Source organism: Corvus brachyrhynchos, unplaced genomic scaffold, assembly GCF_000691975.1.
Source record: "Corvus brachyrhynchos isolate BGI_N302 unplaced genomic scaffold, ASM69197v1 scaffold7, whole genome shotgun sequence".
Classification (NCBI taxonomy): domain Eukaryota; kingdom Metazoa; phylum Chordata; class Aves; order Passeriformes; family Corvidae; genus Corvus; species Corvus brachyrhynchos.
The window spans coordinates 3,057,330-3,069,531 of NW_008239054.1; the positions used below are offsets into that span (position 1 = coordinate 3,057,330).

The 12,202-nt window shown below is 42.0% G+C and overlaps 1 protein-coding gene across 1 annotated transcript in view; it reads right to left on the reverse strand.

Annotated features, from left to right (window-relative positions):
* Positions 1-12,202, reverse strand: part of EPB41L4B (erythrocyte membrane protein band 4.1 like 4B) — a 172,003-nt gene that overhangs the window by 59,103 nt on the left and 100,698 nt on the right. Inside the window, exon 18 of the mRNA XM_017739074.1 lies at positions 8,116-8,231. Coding sequence (XP_017594563.1) covers positions 8,116-8,231 — 116 coding nt within the window. The remainder of the gene's footprint in view (positions 1-8,115; positions 8,232-12,202) is intronic.

The following is a 12,202-nucleotide window of genomic DNA, read 5'->3' on the forward strand; positions in this document are numbered from 1 at the left end:
GGAAAGAGCCAGACCTTAGCAGAACGCTGTTGAGACTGCAAGATATTTATGTGTAAGCAAAGTTGGTCTAGCAGCCTTCTGCATCCAAAATGCCATAGCTGCCAGGTATGATTTTGAACAACTGTCTGTTAAAGGACTGCTCATCATGAGATTTTTTTTCTCTGGCAAATTTCTAATAATTCTTACATGTTTATTTGTCAAGCTACATTTACTTTTTTATGAGGAAGATATTTTTGGACTTCCCATTCTTCCCAGTCTCCTCCTCAGGGAAAAAGAAAATACATAAAATGAAAAGTGACAGTGTCTAGATGGAGCAACTTATGGAACTGTAGTCATCTATTCAGTCTTGAATGTAATAGTAGTTCAGCAAGTATATTAAAAAAAAAAAAGGACAGGAAATCCAAACATGAAATATTTGATTGCCATAGGTGTCTTTTCTGGGATACTCATGAAGCTGAGAAGTGCAGATAATCAAAAGGACAAAATTATTTGCAAAGAAACCACAATATTTACTTCACCAATATTCTTGGTAGACAAAGTGAAATACTACACATTTTAAAAAGGCTGTTTTTACTGTCAACTTCTATGTGTATTGATTTCTAACAGCAGAAAAAACAACACACTAAGCAGTGGCATTTCTAAAGGCCATGCAAAATCCCACCTTTGATTTAACACTGTTTACCAATTAAATAACATTTCAGTCAAGCAAGATTAAACAACTGTATTTTACTTGCTATATCAAGACAACGAAGGCTTGTTTAGGAGACAAGCTTGTTTCATAACCTGAAATGTTCCCAAGTCCCATCCCCCTGTTATTCAGATGGATATAGACATTTTTCAGTCCTATTGCTCTTCCTCCACTGCCCAATTTTCCCACATTGACGAAGAGGAAGATAAAAGCTCCCAGGGCTGCTCTTTAGCTGGGAACCCTCAAAAGATCTAAATATCCTGCTATATTCAGTATTGTGCAGATTACTTCATTTAATGGAGATCCCAGTGTGATATCTGATGTGCAAGTCTCACATGGAGATTCTTGAGAGGCCCAAATGGTGATGGTGGCTGACCTGGTTGAAAGAGGAAGCTGCTGCGAGAGAGCGCACACTTCCCAGCAGCCATTCCTGGGTATTCAGCTCTGCTTTAGGCCTTGTTTGGGTCACACTTTAAGGGTTTCACCTTCAAGCAAGCAAAATTTGCTTTGCTTGCACTGCAACAGGAGCAGCAGCATCTTTAGTGACTGGTCACACATGAAGAGCAGACATGGCTGCAACTGCTGCTTGGCCTCGTCCTGCTCACCAGCTGCTGAGCCAGCAGCCAAAGGCCACCACGTCCCCCTGCCCCAGTGGAGATGCTGACTGCACACAAAGCACACATGGGGCTTGGGAGTGCTCGGCCTGACCCAGGCCTCCTTTAGCTTCTGAACATATGCCAAAGGCCTCTTTGCCAGCCTGCCTTGGCAGTGACAGCCTTTTTTGCCACAGAGCAGCACATCCTGAATCATTGCTGAATTCTGCCCTCCCACAGCTGATTCGCTGAGACTGTTACACACAGAGTCAGTGGCACTGAGCATCCAGATGAAAAGTAAACTCTAATCACAGAATAAAGCAGCACCTCCCTATTGCAGACTATTAGCACCTCTAAGCACCTATGTAAGTTCTTATTTTTCCTTCATGTCACTAATTTTTACATATAGCTCGTTCATCCCCCAATTTAACTCCTAAAGCATAACTGTCATCAAGAATGCAAAAGAAAATAAAATATTTCATGGCTACAAAAGCACGTGTAGAATCTTCCGTGGTTTATTTCACTAGTTTATAAGAAAATCAAAGATCTAAAACCTGTCTCCTTTAGGAATCTCACATACTATTGCTACAAGAATGAAAGCTGTATTCTACTTTATTTTGCTGTATAATAAATAAATTTTACATTTCCAGAATCCTCACTGCTCACAGCATAAAGACAGCAGCTAGGTGTTCATCTGTTGAGCCAGGCTGGCAGTTATTAACATTTTTTTCATTGATAAACTCAGAGTGTTCTATTTGGAAGTGATTAGAATGCTAAATGTGGCATGATGTTAATGAAACTTCCTATTTTATCATTTTTTATTACACAATCCAAAAGAATCTTAGATGCCCCTTTCAAGTGAAAGTCTTAGAGTCAAATTGGCACTTGAAAGAGATAATCTTCTTGCTTAGAATTGCAATTTAAACTCATCCTAAAAGGTTTAGAAATTAAGAAAAAACCCATTAGGATACCTGATAACACTCCAGTTTTCCATGTCCAATTCTGCTGATCTCAATAACAGCAATGTGTTCACATTGTTTCACCACTAATGCAGAATTTTAGTTTTTCATAGGAGAACACTAGAGAATTGCATTTAAATGGAAAAAGTCAAAGAAGCTCAGATATATACACGTATAAAACTAGAGACATTTTTTTCTTTTTGTAATTGAGGTCTTACATTTGCTTTTCTCCTCCCAAACATTTACTTTAAATTCAATTACATTTGCTGATACTAGAACTGAAGGCAGATTTGTAGAGTGTTAGATAATGATGACATTGACTTTGGTTTGCAAAGCTAAGTGAATATTAAATACACATAGAGAATATAAAAATAGTTGCGTGAAACACAGCAATACCACTCCTGTACATAGCATTTCTATGCTCTGCTTTAAAAGGTTGATGCCTTGTTCCACATCAAACTTTGTACCAAGAGCAAGACTCATGATCTTGTGCCTCTGTGAATTTACTGATAGCCTCTTCTTAGCCAAACAGCATGTTTAAAACATGTATTTGACTAGAGATAACTGAAGAATAGAATGAATATTTTCTTTAGGAACGTGGGTCTATTTTTGTTGCTAGCCATCGCTAGTAGTGGGAGGTAAAATTTTAACAAAGACAACACAAATATATAGGTTCTGAAAGCACATTAGCTATGTGAGGTTTCCTGGGACTCAACTACATCTGCAAATGGGCATGGAAATCTACAGACTCTTTTGCCCCTTTTTCACCAGGAAATGTATTGCCTTTTTTCCATGGGATAGCTAACACCAATTACAAACAGATACCACAATGATAAGACCTATACAATAATGTGCTATTCTTATTTGAGGCAATGTTTACAAGCAAAAACTGCATCTTCTTTATTAGAAAAAAAGTGAAATTGAAAAAACAAACAAACCAACCAGTCATTAAGCTGTCAGACACAGAACGTTTTCCTCAGGTTAGCTATTAGTTGGTCTAATGAAAGATACAACTCCCAATACATCTTGTTATGCTTATATCCTTGGAGTAAACCTCTTTAATTCTTGGTATCAAGCTTATTTTATAAAATCCTATTGCTCAATATTATTAAATCCTACCTCTGTCATTGCTAGCTTCATGACAGTCTTACAGGACCATGGTAGCCATGTTTCCTGAGATATACCCTCTGACCCATGTATCACACAGAAGAGTCTCAGGTACATCAACAAGGTGAGTTCGTTTTGTGGGTTTTCTTAAACTACAAATGATTTTTGGAACCCCAGTGGCTTTAGGCATTGCTGCCATGCAGGGAGCAGGTAGTTCCACAGATTTTTGCAGGTGGTATCATTTGGAAGCAGACAATCTGTGTAACTGGGCAGCCTGATAACATATTCTTGCCCTGGTGGCAAAAGGCCATAAGTTTTGAGCAGAGTTTGCAAAGATGTTAAGGCTCATCAGGCTGGCTCTGTCTGAACTTTTCTCAATCTGCCTGCAGCTTTGTTCTACCAAGTTTAGCTGTAGCAGCAATAATTGCATACAGAAAACAATAGCACCAGTATTCTTTGCAGAATAAGGTATTTATGACTCTAACACAAATATGTAGTTTAAAGCGATGTAGGGCTGATATGAAAACAGGGGCCTTGAGAAGGGAAGAGACAGGACATGCTGCAGAGGAGCGCTGACATGGAGTGATAGTGCAAAAGGCACAGGCTGGCACTGGGGACCCATGGCTACAAGCAACTCACCAATGGCCAGTTAAAGTGCAGGCCTGAACCTGGGCAGAATTTGGTTTAGGGGCAATGAGGAGAGTGAAGACATAATATAGTAGCATATATATGTAAAAGCCAGCATATACAGTAAATTTGGGTGTAATGTGAGGATGTAGATCAATGAAGAAAGAGCAAGAAGTAAAAGCTTAATTGAAAACATACAGAAGGACCCAAAGTATACTGTAGAGTGAGGAGAAAGAAGAAAACATGAACATGACTGGAGGCTGCCCAGGGAAGTGGATGAGTTACCATCCCTGGAGGTATTTAAAAGACGTGTAGATGTGGCAGTGAGAGACATTGTTTAGTGACTTGGCATTGCTGGGTTAGCAGTTGGACACGATGGTCTGAAAGGTCTTTTCCAACCTAATTGATTCTGTGATTCTATGACCATCATAATTCCCCCTCTGACCCCACCAGAACAAAATCACCAATCTTAGGACCCACGAGTGTAGGTGAAAGGGTGAGCATGACACCAGGAAAAGAGGTAGAAATTTGAAATGTATTATTATTCTTTCTTTTTATGCAATAATTACAGCTGCGCTAATAATTACTAGAGTCCCAAGATTTCAGAAATGCTAACAATACATTCTTGGGTTTATATTATACACACACACACATGCACATGCACACACACACACACACACACACACAAAGCAACGGGGGATGGAGGAACATATTTTTCTAATGAAAGGCTTCCAAGAAGAGAATCAGAAATACATTCACAGCTACAACACTTAGGCTTGTGTGTCCTGGAGATTAAGGAGTCTGCTAGCACCAAAGGGCATGAAACAGAAGGTGAAACAGACTTTCATCATTCAGTAGGTGAACAGACACATACACCATACCAAACAGCTCTGGAAAAGAGGTTGGACACATCCATTCATCATTCCCATGAGATGAAGTTTGCTGTAGCAGACAATCAAATTAATTAACTGCAGAATCTAATTTACCCAATTTCTTGCTAATTCTCCTATGGGTCGATTATTAAGCCTGACAAATTCCAGCCCGAAAGCATTTTGCTTGAAAAAAATAACACTTAGCAACAGGAAGGGAGGGAGTGAAAACTGGGAGTCCACAACAGATGTGGAAATGGTTGTTTTTTTTTTAATCAGAAATAGAGTAAAATGAAACAGCTTTGTAAATGCTTCACTGGTTTTATTTAAGCATAATATTTTGGAGGATGCAAGACTAGGCAATAAAAGACACTTAATAGACCAGAAATCAATGGAGTGGTGCAGGCGAGGAGTTAACACTTCATTTTTTTGCCAGAAAGTAGACACATTGAACAGTCATTAAAATCTGCTGCTGGACTGAGTAGCTAGTTAACTACCATAACCAAAGGAGGGCCCACTCTCAGTTAAAAATACTTGTCACAGTTTGGGGTTGTTCAATGTGGTCTAACCTGCCTTGTTGCCTTTGTGCTGGGCAGTGCTCTACAGCGTTTCAGCCCAGGGTTAGCCCGATATTTACAGCATGTCCCTCTCTTGCACCAGAGAAGCTATCTGCTGAGGCAAATCCAGGCTCTGCTCAGAGCTCACAGACCTGTGGTTTGTTTGTTTTAGCTTTGTGAGTTCTGTATACACATTTTACCAGGATCTAGGTCAGAAAATTGTGCTTGAATAAGAAACCACAAGCGAAGGGCCAAAAGAACTTCAGAATGGTTTGTTGGTCACAATCCATAGCCTGTAACGATCACTGAAGTGCTTTCCAGTGGTGACTCTGGGCCTGTTTCAAGAGTATGTACAATTTTCAGATTGCTAAAAACAGTAATTGTAATAAATTTTGAGGGACTGGCCTCTTTCACATTCACATGGTAACCACTGTTCATGGGAATGCTGCCCAGTTTTTAAACCCAAACCCTCTATGCCTGCCAGGGGAGGGTTTTCATTAGACAGCCCTTGTCTCTAGCCTTGCCTTTTGCTGAGCTTCTGCCAGAAACAGAAGCATTTAGCAGCTCTTGGTGCTCATTACAAGACTTTTTCATCAGCTAAACTTTGACTGATGGCAGACTCATCACAGCAGACACAGGCTGCATTTACTGTGCAGCTGCATTTATTGTGAAACACTGACTTGTTATGATACTGGGTTCTGATAATTAGTCCTTAAATAAATAATCCATCTGACTGTGGACAAGATTCTAGAGCTGTCAGGGCAAGCCAAAGAAAACCATTAATTATAGAAGAGCTGAGTCCTCCCTCCACAGACTTGCAGCGAATATGAACGAGCGAGAAGATCAGAGATCAGGTAGAAGTTGCAGGGATGTTATTTGGATTACTTGCACAGTATGGTGGAATATAGGACCATAGCATTTTAAGCTTTCAGTTTAAGAAAGAAGACAGACCGTAAATCTACTCATTTTGAAATCACAGGGGGTACCATTGAGATCACATCTTCAAATCTTTTGTGCAACACAGGTCAGATTGGTTTACCCAATTGTGCACTGTGGTCAATGTGGAGAGAGTCCTTACACTTCATCACTTTGCCCCTTTAAATATGCCAAACTGAGCTTTCAGCAAGATCAATAGTGTAGGACAGTCTTTAAAGCATTTCTGGACGTTGCACGTGAGTGAATGTTCTCTGCTGGGGTTCAGGTACAGTATCAGTAATCACATCTGAACTACACAAGTCCTCTTGCAAGACCTGGGTATTCAACGGATGAGCCTGAGATGGAGAATTCTCCTCTGGCAAACTATGTCAGTGCTTAACAAGCTTTGCCTATAAAAAGCTGTACCTATTACCAGTTGAGGGTATTTCTAGAAGATGAACTTGAGAAATGTTCACAGGAATAAAAGGTGACTTCTTTCCCATTTTACCCCAGTTTGTTGACTTAATGATTTATCTTTTTAATTCCTGCTTGAGCCAGACAAAATAACAACCGCTCACAGGTGAAAACCAAATAGATTTGGGAGAAAAAAATCTAAATCTAAAATATTCCAGCTTCCTCTGTTTATTGAGAAGTCTCCAGAAATCATGACACAGGTCATTACTTCATGACTACATTAATAAGGCATAAGGACTGCAGTCCATATTTGAACTACACCACAATCCTACAAACACTGAACATGGTTCAAGGAAATCTTCATGACAGAAAATTCACTGCATTATGGAATAAATTCAATTAACTGTAATGCTGAAAAAAAAATTCCAATATTTAATTTTCTCATTAGAAACACCTGGCTCACTGATTTTCAGCCTTAAATTCCATCTCCCCTAATCTCTCGTCCAGAGAAGAGAAAGATTCTGCTGTATAGCTATACAGTGCCTTTATGCTTTTATTTTGGTTCAGTTGATCATGTCCCCTTGGATTTTAATTTCCCTAATGCTTATTGAAGTAATATCAGTTATAAAAGGCTATTTGTAAAACCAAGGTAAAGTAATTTAGTTGAGATCTCCCTTGAGCTGGCAAAAAACTCTCAAAACACCACTTTTCTTTTAACAGGTCTGTACAGAGTCACTGGAGGCCCAGACCCACCACTTTTGAAGACAGTGGCAATGCTCTCATTGACTTCACAGAGACCAGCTCAGGACCTATGTGGTTGCAAACCTGTGGCCCTGTGGCCCTATCCAGATTCAGACCAGGGAGTCCCACAGCTCAGGGACAGTGGATTTTACCTCACAGGGATACAAGGAGCCGCCAACTTGCTGATCTCTGATCTCTGGCAGAAACAGCAGGACATGGCTGATTGGCCACCCCTGCAAAAACTGTCTCATGAAACACCCACTAACATCAGATGCCAGGGGGAGTTTATGGCATAACACGGATGCCTCATGTAGAAAAACAAGATTTTTTTTTTTTTTTTATCACTTAAAGTGTTATTTTTTTACAGCTCTGGGCTGCCTAGATGACTAACTCTTCACAACTAAACTAAAACTATATCATAACATTGTTGCAGTAGCTTCTGAAATTTTAAAAGCCAAAGCTGATTGAAATGCTAAATCTACAAACCAAATCCCAGTCCCATAAGGAGATGGAGAGAGGTGATTAAAAAGCAAGCCAGTTGAAGATGAATGTTGATTTGGAGGTGAAAAAGCAGCAGATTTTGAATATGAAGTTACAAGGGTGCTCCGGCGTATATATGTAAAAGTATATATGTATATGCTATACCTTGTTCATGCTGACGTGCAGGGCTGGCCATGGTCCAACTACCTTCACACTCTCCGTTTCTATTTTCTTCAGATGAGAAGTTTCATCATAAAGAAGGGGAAGTCCTGAGCTCAGTTCTAAAAGGACGCCCAAAAGAAAGAAAGAAAAAAACACAGTCTGAAGGGAGGCTACAGAAGAACTGCAGAGCAAGACACTCAACTGCATTTGAAGAGACAGCGGTCGGCAAAGCATCTTCTCTGTAAGACCCTCTAAAATGTTTCATAATTATGCCTTTCAGGTCATTTTGCCTTTTTCTATTTAGCAAACAATTCCTCCCCCTCCTCCTTCTCACCCACCCTTTCATTTCAGCAGAGCTTTTGCCAGCTTTGGGCTAGATATTTCTCTCCTTACCTCCCCCCTGCCTCTAGCCCATCTATATTCTAAAACTTAGTTGACACCAGAGGGATTATTTATACAGCCAAGGTGCCACTCTCAAAACATGTGATGTGTAAAGAGATCAGAGTATAGCTTTTGGCTTCTCTCAGACATCTTTATTTATATGCCAGCCTCTTTAAGACTGTTGTCAGGAATTTGTTGTGCTTTGTCAACAGAGATTTTGAGCAAGCCACCGACACAGAAAGACAAGGAAAAATACTTCTTACGATAGTCCTGAAAGGTTTCTGTCAACATCTTGGGGATAGTGTGGCATATATATGCATATTTGCAAGTACTCATCATGTGATGATTTTACTAATCTCTGTGTCCTCCTGTACTTCTTTTTGCCATGGATTCTAGATAATAACAGTTGGGAACAATCCAGTTCTCTGGAGTCTGATTCAAAGCCTACTGAAATCAATAAAAACCTTGCACTGACTGCAGTTTGGTTTGGAACAGGTTCTTAAGCTGTCCTAAGAATATTAAATATTACTCACTCAAGATCTAATTCTACAGCTGTTTAAATATACATTAAGGGCTTTGCTGACTAGAGAAAAATTGCTAAAACCAGCTTATAGGGATATAAGCAAAAAGCTGGTTTTGGCTTTAGAGAAACATTATCACACCCTGAGGTAATAATGTCCTAGAAAGGGTTACAATATCAGCATTGACCTCCTCTTGGTGGTCTTTCATCACAAGTTAGTGTTGCCAGAGTTCAGCATTTCTCACATCACAGCTGCTTCTGTGGATATGAGACTGTGAAACTGCCTGATACTCTGGGAATAAATTACCACAGCCATAAAGTAAGACATGATGATAGGGTTTTGGTTTTTTTCTGAAGAAACACAGTCATTCTATTTTCCTCCTAAGAAAGAAAATGAAAGGGGGAAAGTGCCTTATTTAAATTACTCAAGTTTGCTATTATTTCAGACTGATTTTTAAGGTGGGGGGGTTTGGGCTTTTTTTAAAGGGAGAGCTCTGGAAGACAAGCAGGCCAGTTTAGCCTTTTAACTCAATCTCAAACAAAAGAAAAGGCAAAAACCTGAAGTCCTACAAAAGGCATACGTTTCCTGAGTCAGCATTAAGTCTTGGCAAACCCAGGCTTTCATTCCAAGAAAGGATCTGGCAGCACTGTGGTTTTTCAAAGTGATGTTTCCAGCCTGAAACTCAGTCTGTGTTAGACCATTCTCTGCTCAGGGTTATGCAAGGTCTTTTGCAGCAAGCGGTTCAGGAATAAAGGATGCCTTCTTTAGAAGTGATAACCTGCAAGCTCAGCCCAGAGTTCAAGAGACAACCTGGGTCCCCTCCTCCCATTCCTCATTTTCTGTCATAAAAATTCTGTGAGCTGCACTGCGTCCATGTTGGCATCTGCTCTCAGTGATAGCCCCAGCTGCTGCCGGTGAATCTGCTCGTGTGCACCTGGTAATCCATGCACGATGTTGCCATGCCAATTAGGCTAAGCAAGAGGCTCACCCTCTCGTCCCTGTAAGGCCAGCTGCTGTTGCATACAGTGGGACTGGGGCTCTGGAATATGCTGGGGGAAGATGTGCTGCACCACAAGATGTGATGTGTATATTTTAGCTTTGAGGTGAAGAGTAGCATTGCGAGTACAGTAATCAGGCTGAGCGCAGGAAAACAACATCTTCTGCTGAGCTGCCTTCATAAACACACTCGTCAGATTTGTTTCACTGGATTTCACTTCCTCCAGTAATTGAAGTAGACAAATTACTTGGAATGTGAAAAATCAGGCAGGTCTGGCCTGGGTTTGTTGTCTGTTTGTTTCTGTAACAAAGTCCTGGGCTGTGTTTGCTGGGAAACATTCACAGGTGTTTAAAGGGAACCTTGGCTGGGCATACTGTTGTTTGTCTCTCTCCTTCCCATGTCCTGCTAACTGCACTGGAATTTTGGCATTTCTCAGAATAGATGTAAGTGGAAGAAAGGCAGATGCTTTCTCCCTCTCTCAGCCTGATGGTGGGTACATATCAGTGGGTCACTCCATGTTCCACTTTAGATGAATTTAAAACCATCTCAGAGCTCAGTGATGACTCCAGTCCATAGCAACTGGAACAAGTCACAAAACACCTGTGGTCCCATGGAAAAGCACAAGGTAGGTGGAGTGCTGGTGTCACCTCTGTCAGCCTTATGAGGAAGTTTCTGCTACGATAGTATATTCCCCCCATGAGACCTTTTTGCTCTTCAGGCATTTCCACTTGAGATATTTTGGTCACAAGCACCCTCTTTCCTGAGAGTGTCCCCAGTTTAGTGACCACTTACTTCCTAGAAACACTTTCCCAGCACTGGCCTTTCCACACAGCCTGGAGTCAGACATCAGTCCCCCATGTCCTCACATTCCTGAGGCAGACTGCTGATAGTGTCTCTGCTCTGCCTGATTTTTTCTTGTCCCACGCACTGCGCCATGTGTGCTGTCCCCGATAACCAGCCAATGGCCAGCATGCTCCTAACCATTTCAGTACATGCACTGCCAACCTTTCCCACAGGCTCTCTACAAGAGTTTTCTTGCAGCTGAAATAGCCTGAGCAGCATTTTAATGAAACCATTAAAAACAAACCAAGCCAAGTCCCCTGCACACCAACCTTGAAAAGGCACTTAGACCTGTCACCCCAAGCTGCAAATGAATAAGTCTGATTCTGTTTTAAGGGAAGTGCTCCTGCCCAGACCACCACTGTTCTCACAGCATAAACATGCCAGATGTAACCATGGATTGGTTTCTTAAGGGAAAACAGCTTTGCACCTCCACCTGGATGCACAGGTGCCACAGGGGATCAGCGATAGGTTGTAGCAGGGCAGCACGGCAGCATTAAGACACTCAGCACAAGGCATGCACAGTTGCCTAAAAAGCCCAGGTGGGAGCAGTCAGCATGGCTGCACCACAGCCTCCCCTCCAAGGTGTCCCATCCCTTTCCACTCCCTTAGAGAAACTGGGAATTGGCATTTGGTGCTGCTAGCACTGGGCAGGAACCAGCACTGATTATCTTCTCCTGCATCAAATAGTTAGTGTGGACCAGCTTTCAGCAGACAAAGTGAAGAGAAAGGTAAATTGTCTCCAGGAACAGGTGCCATACACACCTCGGCTGCTGAAGTCCCCTCCAGAGCATGGCAGCTGCCAGACAGGCCAGAGAGGCTGCTCCCCACCAGCAGGGAGAGGTTTTGGGGGAGAGGGCTCACCCTTCCCTTGCCTGGGGGAGGACATGGAGCCCCCTGGGCCCCAGTGTCATGTCACAGGTAACGCTCACTGGGCACAAAGAGAACTGCTCCTGATGTTTGCCCTTGTGCTCTTCTAGGCTTTTTCTAAGGTTATTTCTGCAATAAGGAGAAGCAGGAAAGCTGTGGGACCTGAGAGGAGACAGAGTGCTGGAATAAACGCCCTGTGCTCTGTGGTTTTGCTGTTTCTTTAATTACCTCCTGTCCTGCAGGTGGGCCCATGGCAGGGCTGTGGGGAGCCAGAGTCCAGCAGCACTGCTGGGGCTGAAGCTGGGGCCCCGGGAGTCTGACATGGAGTTGTGGGCTGGATGGGGGGAGCCCCGAGGAGGGGATGGGGGAAGCAGGGCCAGCAGTGCCCTCTGGGTCGGGACATTCAGCAGCAGCATAGCTGGCTCTGAATGAATTTCCGGACATGCTTCAGCTCTCATTTGGGAAAGGAAAATACTGGTTT